Source organism: Salmo trutta, chromosome 19, assembly GCF_901001165.1.
Source record: "Salmo trutta chromosome 19, fSalTru1.1, whole genome shotgun sequence".
Lineage (NCBI taxonomy): Eukaryota > Metazoa > Chordata > Actinopteri > Salmoniformes > Salmonidae > Salmo > Salmo trutta.
The window spans coordinates 5,144,072-5,157,065 of NC_042975.1; the positions used below are offsets into that span (position 1 = coordinate 5,144,072).

The window sequence follows — 12,994 nt, forward strand, 5'->3', positions numbered from 1 at the left end:
TCAGCCAGGCAGGGAGAGTCCAGTCCAGATGGCCCACATAGTGATGTCTGTACTGAGGTTTGGGGCCACTGTGAGGTAAACTACTATCTGTAGAATCTGGAGGCCCACGTAACCCCTCTGTCTACTGGTGAACAGCCACAGACAGGCACAACACGTCATCTGTTACACAGGGACTTTATATGGAGTTCTGGATGATTCATTCTCCCAACTCAATACATGGGTCATGAACTATAGGCCCACTGTAGCTCAGTTGGTAGAGCATGGCGCTTGCAACGCCAGGGTTGTGGGTTCGATTCCCATGGGGGACCAGTATTTTAAAAAATAATGTAATACAAATGTATGCATTCTACTGTAAGTCGCTCTGGATAAGAGCGTCTGCTAAATGACTAAAATTTAAACTATCTTCTCACTAGTTGCAAACCTGTTTGGTACAAGCATTGGTTGTCAATGCATTTCTCCCTGTTTTGGAGTAGTAAGACACTATTGCTATAAGACATGTTCGGAGGGGAGTAGACTCCCCAGTAATAGGCTTCCCATTATGCATAGAAATACCTGTTTGAATATTTACAGGCTATAAAAATTAAAACCTTAGCATTTGCTCTTCAATGATATACAAAGACTGGGGTGTGGGGCTAATTCGGGGAAAATATATGATTGTTTTTGACAGTGTCTTGTTTTTATTATGACGTCATGAACAACGTAACAAACAACGGGCGTATGAATCTCCCATTGACATCAGTGCTTGGTTTACACGCTTTGAGTTAGGAAAGCGTTTGTCAAGGGTTAGGCCCATGGGTGTTATCTGATCGTCAAACACTTGATCAGCCCTTAGCAAACTCTGCCAATATGTAATTTGTTGTATCTTGATTTATTTGTATAATATTTTACATAAGTTATTTGATTCTTTATATATAGCCTATTGCATTCAAAAGAATACATTGATTGTTTGTGACCAGTGACATAAAAGTAGAATATTAATATACTTATTTTTAAATGAAGAAAGACTAAAACGCAATGACCCCTGTAAAAGGCATATTATCAATAATTGAAAGTACATAAACATTGTAGTTACAGCATAGTTATGGCGTGAATAGCATCCTAATGGGACAGTACTATAGTTATGGGATTGGCTGAAGGTGTGAACCTGGGAGATATCGTATTGGTTCCTCTCGTGATAACTGTCAAGAGAAAAAAACATCTCGCTTGACAACTGCAAACACTCATAGTCGTTGTAAAATCTCGCTGATTATTCGCGTTATCACAGTTATTCAGCGATGCGGTTTAATTTTGCTATATTGTTAGGGGCCTGTATTAAAGTGTGTTAGGCTTATGAGCTGGAATTGGATATTGTGAGAATTTGGCCTCACAATATCCAATTCCAGCACGTAAGCCTAACAGTATGAGTGTATATCCCCGCTGAAGCATTTTCTCGACAGTAAAAACAAAAAAAAGTCTAAAAACGAACAGCCTAGGCTGAAAAATAAATGATGAAGAAACCAAGCTGGAAGGGGGGGGGGGAAATGCCAAGTCGCTCGCCAGTAGCAAGTCTCAGCTTTTCATCATAGCGAGTTTGATTACTTAAAGGAGTTGCCTGGTCTAAATGCTCTTGCAGTAGCCTGCTTCTCATCTGTGGTTCAGCCCACATCATTCAAACCACAACGCATTGTCAACAGAATACGATCTGTAATGTGAAATATCCAGTCGAACGAAAAGCACAGACAGCAGTCGTCGGTATGCTCATTGACTGGCAGAATATGGATGTTAACTGTGTTAAACAGGTCAAGATTGGTCTGAGTTGTCATCAATTAAATAATGTATTCTAAGCCGGTATAGGCTATTTACTAGCATGAGTCATGACTCCCTGCCAAAATAAAGGTTAAATAAAAAAATACTACCAACTCCCAGTTTATTCCATAAACTTGGAAAATGTTTGTGTTCGTTTATACCTTTTCCCTTTATTAAATAGATACCTGAAATAAACTACTATCTGCTTTATTGTATTCAAACAGATCATAAACACATGAAGTTACTTTTCAATCACCTTTTGTATACAGTATAATGGACTTTGCTTTATCTTACATAATTATCAACTTGTACAAAACACGTTGCACTGAAGTTAAAGCATGCGGGATTTCTATTTTCAGCACATAAAAAAAATGAGAAAATACTCCAGACAAAGCAGGCTATAAAATGAAATTCACGCTAAAAAAAAAAGAATGGACACGTAACCGGGCCCGTGGCACCCCCTGCATAGACGGTAAAGCACACATGAGCAATATAAGCTATGTACAATATAATTATTTTTCTACCGAGTCTGGATACGCCTTTTTGTTGCACTTCTTGTTCCTAATCCAAGACCAGGAGTATATAGGCCTAGGCCTATACAAGTCACGTTTAAAATTGGTTTGAGTTCTCAAAGCAAGCAAGCGAAAATACACAAAAGTTCCTTTGTCTGTTGCAATGTAACACGTCTTCATCACTTTTAAATCAAAAAAAAAAAAAAAGCATTTAAATTGTTGTGCAAGTTCAATGGTAAACACATACAACCCGCATAATCCATTTGAAAAAATGATTGCAACTCAGTCCAGTTTAGTTGTCTTTCGCCCCATTCGCAGGTAGGCCCACTAGGCCCACAGCTGTCGGCAAATTATTTTCATCGCGTCTGATCGGTCAACTGTTGTATTGGCAGGCGTTAAGGCTAGACCCGGGACTTTGTAACCCGCTGTATCCAAAGGTGGGGTGCTGTTTCGATTTCAGTCTCAGAGTCGCCAGGCTAGAGTTACATGTGTCTCTGTATACGCTGTAAGGGGAACCGGGAGGTCCATACGGACATGCGGAGGAGGACATGGCTGAGTTCATTGTAGAGGTGCCGATGCCGTTAAGATTACTGATGTTGTTCAGGCCAGCAGTCGGCATCCCCGGTACAGCGGAGTGGCCCATACCTCCGGCCATAGTCATAGAAGAGATGGAGTTAGGAGCCGAGAACATTGACTGGGATGTGAGTGGGCTCATTGAGTTGAAGAAGGTGAAGTTCTTTGTGGACAGAGGGGCCGGGGTCAGTCCTTTGTTGGTCCAGTTGTTGTAGGTGTAGGCGGGATACATGTCGTCGTAGGGCTGCATGAGCCCACTGAACTGGGGAAGGTAGCTGTTCTTGCACAGGTCCATTTGCTGGTTGCGTTCACGCTTCCTCCATTTGGCTCTGCGATTTTTGAACCACACCTAAATATCAAAGGGGGGGAAGAAAAAAAATATATTCAACATATCTATAACAATAATGTAATTTAATTTAATGATAATAATACTTGTATTATTATTTGCCACATGCACAATACATTCCATAACAGTCCGATGTAAAATATATAGCTAGGCATAACGAGGCTATGAATGATGGAAAACATAGAATATCAATATTGACAAAATTGTCTCTGTTTGTCTAATAAGAAACACCTCGTAATTACTTTACAATGGGAACATCCGGTGTATTATATATTTAAAAAATAATTTATAGATTTTTTGTTGTCGGTTTTTTGGGGGGTGCCGCGGCTATGTTCCGGGGTACACGGTTGTAGGCTAATGATAAATTGTCGGTGGCTATATAATTAGAAACGTCTTCTCGTCATTGTCTTTTAGGTGTAGGCCTTATATGTCAAAAATAAACCAGATTTTAGGCATATTAACTAAGGCTACTAGTCGAATTATCACATTCATTATTATCAACAGTTGTATTATCAATACGTTGTTTTTTTTTGCACGGCCCCTTCGCGAGACCACTGAATTAAAAACATATGATGTTAAGCGTCTATTGAGTGTGTGAGTAAATCCGTACTGTTGGCTAATAAAGTCAACGATACAAGTATGATAATCGACTGCAATTGGGCGTCAGTTAACAGTTTGTGATCTTCTTCAAAATGTTTAAAAGTATTATACAGACGTAGGCTGTGGATAATAGTAATATTATCTTCTTGCCATCGAAAAACGAAATGAACATCTCTTATTGGGTTTTGAAATCATGTCGACTTGTTGCTAACTGGGGGTGCATTGTTGTTTGGATATGTAGGCTTGAAAATATTGATACATGTACACATGGACATACGCCTAATTGTAAGCCTAGGACACAAACTCAAGCTTATCTTGTTTCTTGCCTATATTGCAATTAAAACACCCGATTTGTTTATGGGGGTTTAGGTTGAATTTTGCAAAAAGGGTTTCCAATAGACCTACTGTGAAATTATACTCACAAGAGCAGTGTATATGTATAGTAAGTATGTCAATTACTCATTGCACTTCACTAAACATTTTGTTGCTGTAAAAAAGTTTCTAGAGTAACACGTTTACAGTGGAGTGTAGTCGAACAATACACATTACAGCACTAATAATACCTGTAAGTAAACTGTTAACCGAAATAAATATTTATAAATGGATTGGCGCAGTATATATAGGGTACAGGCTACAGGCTATACTTAAATCATAGTAGATGCAAAGTCACAAAAAGTGGACACATTTGTGTTCATTTGTCGTCCCCCCCCCCCCCCCCCCCGAAAATGTAATTGGTGGGAGAACCAGTTAGTTTGAGTGGGGATCACAATGAGCAACTTTAAAACGCTCGAGGGAGGAGAATTATGGCGTCAGTTCCACGTCATAACGTTAAGTAATCACTGGTAATTATTGCGACGAAATCATCCAAGTGATATTCGAGTGTAGGCTTGAAGTAAAGTAATAAAACTCCGAACAAGTTTCAACGGAAAAGTTTTTACTGTAGAATCCGTTCATTCACATCTTTATGGTTTCCCTCTGAATAGACTTTATGTATGTTTTACACACCGCCCCCCCGCCTAGAGTCTTACCCTGACTCTGGCCTCGGTGAGGTTGGTCCACACGGCTATCTCCTCTCTTGTGCTCATGTCCGGGTAGCGGTTCCTCTGAAAGGTGGCCTCGAGCTCTTGCAGCTGCTGGCTGGTGAAATGAGTCCTCTGCCGTCTCGCTTTCTTCTTTTTGGGGTCGTCTGCGTTGCCATCGTCACTTCTGTGTTCTATGATCCTCTCTTTCTCTGCAAAAAAATAAATATATATATATAAATTATGATTATTGTAATGTAGCGTATACTGAGCCAAACATTCTTACATTTTTACATAGAGGGGTGCCCCCCCCATGTGGTTCTGTACAATCTCAGTCCAACTCAACTCCTTAGTTTAGATAGGCCAACAACAACAAAAAAAGCATGTACAATTTTGTACAAACTACAAAATAGTTTAGTTCTGCAGCAGAAACGCATAACAGGCCGTACCTGGCAGGATAATCCTAGCAGTGTTTGAAGTGTCTATAAATCACTAAAGTAAATGACCAGTTTCAAAAGCCTATTAAAAAACACCACAAGTATCACGTGCTCGTGGTCGTCAAACATTTACGGATTTGCTCCTGGTTCAATATCGATTATTTTAGAAGCTCCAGTAAACATTTATCGGCCTCTACCTGCATAAACCAACACTCCCTTTTGTTGCAACGTTTGTCCAGTCTTATCCAACGTCCATTATCTTGCCAATGCTTGTTTTTACACGTTAGCGCCTTTGTTTTTATACCTTGAAAATAGCTAGATGTAAGAAGGACAATACTTTAAGAAGAAAGGGGTCAGTTCAAAACAAAACTCGCCATATTTTAATAGCTGACTGTATTGGTTAGCGCTATTCTCCTTAGGCCTACGTCCTCATCATCTCTTTAGTATGACTGATGAAGAGGTAGGATAAAGACACACACCGTCCTGCAGCAGGTAAAAAACTAATCAACCCGTAGGCTATTTCCTGTTATCCTGTGGAAAGTGTTAAAACACTAAAAAGTATTTATTTGAGAATATGCTCGATAATGTTTTAATAGCATGGCGGTGATATAGGCAAACACTTCAGCAAAGCGTTTTAGACACGACATTTAGTCTACGGAAATGAAAAATGAAATGAATAAAATGACGCTGAAGAATTCCCATTCATTCATATTGGGTCAAATGCACATTCTAGCTGCAAGTTTTTACAAATAAAACCATAGTTTGTTTTAACAGTGGGACACTTCACTTTCATCTAGCCTATGGTCTATGTGTGTTTTAGTCCAAAACTCAATGCATTGGGCACGTTGCATGCTACATATCTACGTTTATTTTTTATCGAAAACCTTACGCACAGAAGTTTAACAGGAAAAGCCGTGTTTTAATTATACCTAGCGATAATGATAGTAGGTAGGCCTAATGCAATGCTATTGCACCGTAAATGTACCTGCTAATTCAGTATCGGATGACTCGCTGCTCGAGTTCTCTAAGGTTTCTCGAGTGTTGTTCGAAGTTCTCGGCAAGTGAAGCGTAGAAGCCTGCATGTCGCGTGTCGGTGGGGGTCTCACGGTCTCTGCAATTCTGTCCAAATTCATTCCACCTTGAAAAGAATGATGCCGTATTAAAAATAAATATTCAATCCTGTATATTCGAGCTTTCTCAATCTTCAACACGAATGCTTAGATTTCCATCCGTAGCAAAACACTTGCCATTGCAAAAAAAATTAAAACAGATTTCCACGAATTTATTCTCCGGAAAAACAAACCCACTTTTCGTCGCAGCAGTGACAGTGCGTTATGCTTTCAGTTTCCGCTGGTGCGGATATGCCCGGTGTGACCGAATGGAAGCGCTCGCAGCAGAACCAAGGGATGTGACCCACCCATCTTCTGCGTTAAAACCTCCCCGAAATAAGGAGTCCCTCCCACCCACAAAGAGCATTCAATCTGACTACAGGAGAGGATTTTTTTTGGTGGGGATTTATCTCAGGGGAGCGCATGAGGCAACGGCGAGTTGAGTTGCATTGGAAAGTTTGGAAGAATATGGGCCCTTTATTCAGACATGTTTGAAATATGCTCCAACGCAATGGAACGGCCCGACAGCTGGGTGCGCTTATATACACACGCACACAATGTATGTCTCGGATATGAAAGGAGCTGAATAAACATTGAATATAGACCTGCCCATGTTATTTTCAAGGCCAAATATAAATGGAAAGTACCTAATTTATACTTAAGTATGTATATGAAAGAAGCTTAATGCAGCAGCAGTGTATTGTGTACCGTAATAGTCTACAAATTCATGTATGGGGCACTTTTAATGACCTATCTTTTTTTTTTACAGGTCTTCTAAACAATCACGGATTAAAAGCAAGTGAGGTGGACCTTGTGTCAAAAGAATGAAGTGGTGTGTTTGTGTGTGTGCGTGTGTGCGCGCGCGTGTCACTGCACTGATTCAGGCATCTTCACGTGTAGCCTTTTACAATAATCTCTCGCTACTTGTAACTATCAAAGATAAGACAAATAATCTGAACTATGAAAATTACAACCTCATGAGAAATGACTGCATAAAGTAGGCTACAAATGGTGATGATGATGCGTGTAGGACCTTTATATTTATTTGAGGCTTTAATTTTGTACACTTTGATTGAACTATTATTTATAGTTTTATAACAACTTGCATATACTAACTACACAGCTATGTCTTAAGCAATTATTTGTTTTTAGATGTTAATGAAAAAAAATGGCAGCACTATCAATCTTTTAGTTGGTCCTTCTAAATACAACACTGAATGAACAAACATGACACATGACATTTCTCAGCGGATAAAGCCCTCAAAAAACTGAAATTATAATCTTTTACATACAAATGTACTAAAATATTTGCATAAACTTTTTTACTGGAAATATTCTCGTTTACTCGACCGATTTGTGCTACTTACAACAGTAACGGTAGCCTATGGCATTCAGATACCCTAGGCCATAGGCCTCTACACATAAATTCGTCTCGTGACAGTTTCCAGCTTTATTAAATTTGTTGGAACTAACGATTGATATTTTGCATTCAGATAGACTAGCCTTATGTCACTTGATATAAAAAAAAAACACATTGCCTAAATAATGGCATCGAGTTTGAGTTGCTTGAGTTTAGAGAGTGTTTTGGACAATCATACAGGCCAACTGTAAATCAGCGGCGCCTGCTGGTAAGACATGACTGAGATGAAAACGTCACCGGCCACTTGAATTGATTTTCTGTGAATCATTTCAATATATTTTAAATAAAAAATAAAAAAAATTTTTTTTAAATAAATATATAGACTAGGCCAGGGTTCCCCAACTGGCGGCCCTTATTTGGCCCCCCAAAATATTTATATTTATTTTTGGCCATAAAAGACTCTAAAAACATCAGCAAATCAGCTCCAAGTGGTTTTAATTCTGAAAGTCTGTTCCAAAGTATTACAACGCATAATTGAGAGATATACAGTTTGTGATCATAAAAAACATGTAAGCAATGTTTGACATGATTCTGTTTTAGTTCAATATTATTTATCCGTTTGGGCTTCTTGCGGTCAATTTGCAGTTTTACAAATGATTTGTAATTACGTTCCGGCCCCCTGACCATCTGCTCAAGGAAAAATCGTCCCGCGGCTGAATCTAGTTGATGATCCCTGGCCTAGGCCTATAAACAGCATATATTCGTCTGTCCTTTAAGCGAAATGTATGTCACTGCTGCAGCGTTACAATAAATAGAAAATAGTAAAACAATACTGGGAAATCAACACCATTATCAATCACCTGTCACTGTAGTTATCAACACAATATGCAATAACAATACAAACTTCGTTTTTAAGTTGATAGCCGAGTAAATGTAAAGGAATGAAGACGAGGCAAGGCGCGCCGCCCTGTTGTGTCAACCTGGATTGGCCTAAAACATAAGCCTATATCTGCATTCATTATTTATTTTGGAATTATTTTATGGATTCAACGTTTTATCATCGTCAATAAAAAATAAATAATAATGAGTAACGGATGTTAGGCCTGTTTTATTCCATGCTTCCAAATGGTCCCAATAACAATGCAGTATTATAATGACTTTGGCCAGGTAGTGTATGTAGCTTCCGCTGTGCACCGTCTCCAAGCCATGTCGCCGGCGCCAATCCTAAGCGCTTTAGGTCATTGTATGACATTAACTTTTAACATGAGAACCCCGTCGAACTGTAAAGCTTTCCTTCAGGGCCTTTCAGAAGGCAATTGTGCAACCTCTCAACAATCACTTTCTTTCTTCATTCATTTGTGCTGTTTCCTCGCAAGAGTAATGTAATATTGTTTTTATGTTATTGAACCGCTTTGTAAAATGAGTTTTCTTGAGCACTTGAATGCACGCCATGCTGTCACACGAAATAACGCCTACAGGCCTACCCATTCCTAGAACTAGAATAATATAAACCAACAAAGTGGTTTGGTATTTGCTTTCCTTATTGGTTCATGCACTCTTGGCTGTGTGTCTTGGTCAACTGCATTTAAACTAATCCAGATGCAAACCAAAGATGTTCAATTAATGTTGCTATTGAGTTTTAACTCTCCCGAGTTGACTGGAACGTGGATGGAAAGGATTCGATCCTGGTAATAGTGAAGAACTGAGATAGGAACAGCCCTCAAACACCATTTGACACACAAGCGTCTCAGCGAATGAAGACATGTAAGCTAATGACAAACTAATCTCTACTACTTAAAGTAGTAGGTTCCTACTATCTAATAGTTTTGAGGGCACCTAAAAAGCCCAATTAAAGTGCCCTTGGGGGTGACATAATTGGCCTACAATACGCGCAATTACGCACAACCCAAATGAAGATGCTCGTCATAGTGAATAACCAATAGAGATGTTGTCAGCATCCCTTTGTGCTTTGGCTCGTATGTTAGAGGCGAGACTGGACTGGTGCTGTTACCTCCTTGACAATCTATGTCATAGGCCTACTAGATCTGTTGATCTCATGCATATACGGTGAAAGAGGGACAATCATGTCAATTTTGTCCTTTAGCGTTCATATTGGACTGCGGCATTGTTGGCTCGGCGTGGTCTGATAATGCGTTTTCAAATATAAGGCACTTGCGTGACGGATAGTTTACAGAAGTTTTTTTTCTCCTTCACCAAGACGGGTTACAGGGCAGAGGCAAGATAAACAGTCATATTTTCTCGGAGGACTGAAAATAAACTCAACGACCGTCGTTAATCATCACAAACAAAACAAAAAATAAAAAATGGAATTCAAGCAAGGCCTAGTGTTTTTTTTCTTCATTTTTATTATTTGTCGTACCCAAAACAAACTTCCGAAGGGGAAACGAAAACAGAAAATGAAACGTTGCCTTAGATTCAAAGGGAATAAATAAATGGGGTTTGAATGTAATTGGACAGGCTGCGTCATTGGAAAAGGTATGGATATAAAGACATTATTACTTCAGTGATCGTCATATCTTGGCCATCTACAGTGGAAACTTGGTCAAAGGTCTGCGTGACCAGTTCCCGATAACCACCCTGACATCTGAACAAGTGTTTCAGTCGAAATGTCTCCATCATTTCACCTACGAATGAATGGATATTAGAATGAATGGATTTTAGAATGAATGGATATTAGAATGAATGAATATTAGAATGAATCGATATTAGAATGAATGAATATTAGAATGAATGGATATTAGAATGAATGGATATTAGAATGAATGGATATTAGAATGAATGAATATTAGAATGAATGGATATTAGAATGAATGGATACTAGGCTACTTTGTACCATATTGGTTCATAATAGCTTGAGGTGCATTGAGGTTATATCACTATTGCCACATGTTCTCTTCAACAGTCCATAGGCCAATTAAAAAGTGAAGTCCTCATCAGTATAGGTAGGCTACAAGATCAATTTCTTTATAAAATATAGCCTAACCCATTGATTGCGTAAATGCAAATTACATCGTTCTAATTAAATTCCAGGGTCAGCGTTACCTTATAGATTGGATAGGCTAAGTATTGATCAAAAATGCCTGTTTGAATTTATTCGTGTGGTTTGCACAGCCTACAGATTAAAGGTCTGTGTCAAATAGCCTTTTATATGGAATATCAGTTAAGGCTATCCGTTAAAGGGTATTCGTTTTTCACATTCACCGCCTTATTACACATACACGACAGAAACCAATGAAAGATCCTAGATCTCTAAACGTTATTTTTGTGGTATTTTTAGGTTGTTATGCCAACATGCTTTCAACAAGTTTATTTAAGCTACGGTTAGGCAAACAATAAAAGTAGCCTATATTTTTTTGCGTAATAAAGGTATAACAAAGCAAATAACAAATCCTTCATAACCAAGCATGAACTATTCAGATGCAACAAGCTTACACAAATATAATATGTAGCCGACGGGCATAATAAAGGCTTTATTATGCATTTATAAGCTGTCAATGGTGCATAAAAAACCCCAACTAGGCATACGTTCTCAAACACCGTGTTCGTTTATAATCTGCTTGTGTACTGACAATGCATTAATTTAGCCTTAACCACGTCTTTATGAATGCAGAATAAACCACGTTTGACCAGTAAATTGTTACCAAAGTCTGAAAGAAGTAGTGAAGCATGCATACCTGGATCTCCGCAGGAGATTACATTCTTTGACAAATTAAGTTCCATTTCAGATGCCTGAAAAAAACAAAATAACAACGGTGCATTCAACATCATTCACTTTTATGCAGGTTCGTCATTGTAACCTTCCTACCTCTATTGATAAATCATTTTAAAGCAGGCATAAAACAGACATAAAGCAGGCATAAAACAGGCCTATATTGGCCCAAGTGAATAGCGTGCACGCACTTGCCCCTTTGCTTAGGCTACATGGAAATATAACGAAAGAAATGCGTGCGCAACTTAACGTTCAATAATAGTCATTTTTTGGCGGCACTTATTAACCAATGGGAATTATGTTGACCTTTCCGTTCAGAGATACCGTTGCCTAAAAGTCTTTATCGTGATGTATACACACAACCTCTCTTATCTTCAGGAATCCCTTTGCTCGCTTTATGTCCATAATAAATCGTGACGTAATACATGGTTCCCATTCTTCACACCGATGTCACTCACACACACACACACACACACACACACACACACACACACACACACACACACACACACACACACTCACACACACAGTTGTGATATGTCAGATTAGTAACATATTCAAGAGCACATACACAAAATATATTAATTAAGAGGCTTTTGAGAAGTAAACATGTGTATTACATCTAATGATACGAGGGCGCACTACTTCTGTCGTTTTACCTCTCATGCGATATCGTTCTTTTTCAGACGGTCATAGCCTAAAGTCTTCTCATCCATGCACTTATGAAAATATCATCAAATGTAACATTTTTTATTTCAATATCCAACAACACCTGATATACCCTGCCAAGGTTGTTCTTCTGCAACAGTCAGGTAACCACCCTGAACGCGGTGTCATGACAATGCGTAATACTCGAAGCCTCGATGTATCTATCCACTTGACACGGACAGGAGAGGCTACACAATGTCCACCAATGTGTTAAGACTGCGTTATTGCTAGACCGTTTGGATGGTTATGTTCAGCGATCTCGCAGACTATCTAATGCCATTTGTAAAACACAACTGTCTACTCTATAGAACTGCCGCGCAAACACAAACGCTCTCAATGCATATCGCTCCAGACGCTCACAGCCAGATCGTTCGTTCTTATAGTAAACACATTGAAAGGCATATATTTTCCACACAACTCGAATAGCCTACTCACCAGTTAATTCCCAGCAAAGACAGAAAAAAAATGAGTCGTTAATATGTCCACATGCAGGTGTGAAACATATCCACATAAGTGCTGGCATATGCTGTGTCCAAATATGCGCTTTGATAGCTTCTCCGCGTCGCTCCGGGTTTTTCTTCTGGAGACCTTTCGCGTGTCTCGGTGACGTCACGCCAGCGAATCCTCGACAGCAACTCGATACAGGATGCGCATGTGACGTGAGGGGGGTGTACCAGCAAACCGGTCTTTTGGAAGGCTGAGAACAGCCTAAATAAATGGTTAAGAATATTAATATGTTTAGTGGAATATATGATGACATTTTTTTGTATTTTTGTTTATTTTTTTTACATTTATGGTGAAAAAGATATAGGCTA

The 12,994-nt window shown here is 39.0% G+C and overlaps 1 protein-coding gene across 4 annotated transcripts; it reads right to left on the reverse strand.

The window, feature by feature from the left end:
- Positions 1 to 1,929: 1,929 nt before the first annotated feature.
- Positions 1,930 to 12,773, reverse strand: pitx1 (paired-like homeodomain 1). 4 transcript variants are annotated; one of them, XM_029699512.1, is made up of 5 exons: positions 12,615 to 12,770; positions 11,437 to 11,491; positions 6,258 to 6,410; positions 4,845 to 5,047; positions 1,930 to 3,219 (listed from the first exon to the last, which is right to left on the reverse strand). In XM_029699512.1, exons 2-5 carry the CDS (start codon positions 11,480 to 11,482, stop codon positions 2,671 to 2,673), a joined length of 951 nt encoding a protein of 316 aa, XP_029555372.1. In that variant the 5' UTR covers positions 11,483 to 11,491; positions 12,615 to 12,770; the 3' UTR covers positions 1,930 to 2,670. The 4 variants fall into 4 exon arrangements, with proteins under 4 accessions (XP_029555372.1, XP_029555374.1, XP_029555376.1 ...); XM_029699514.1 differs by lacking the exon at positions 6,258 to 6,410 and having other exon boundaries at positions 12,615 to 12,773; XM_029699516.1 differs by lacking the exons at positions 6,258 to 6,410; positions 12,615 to 12,770 and adding an exon at positions 11,663 to 11,979.
- Between the last annotated feature and the right edge of the window lie 221 nt (positions 12,774 to 12,994).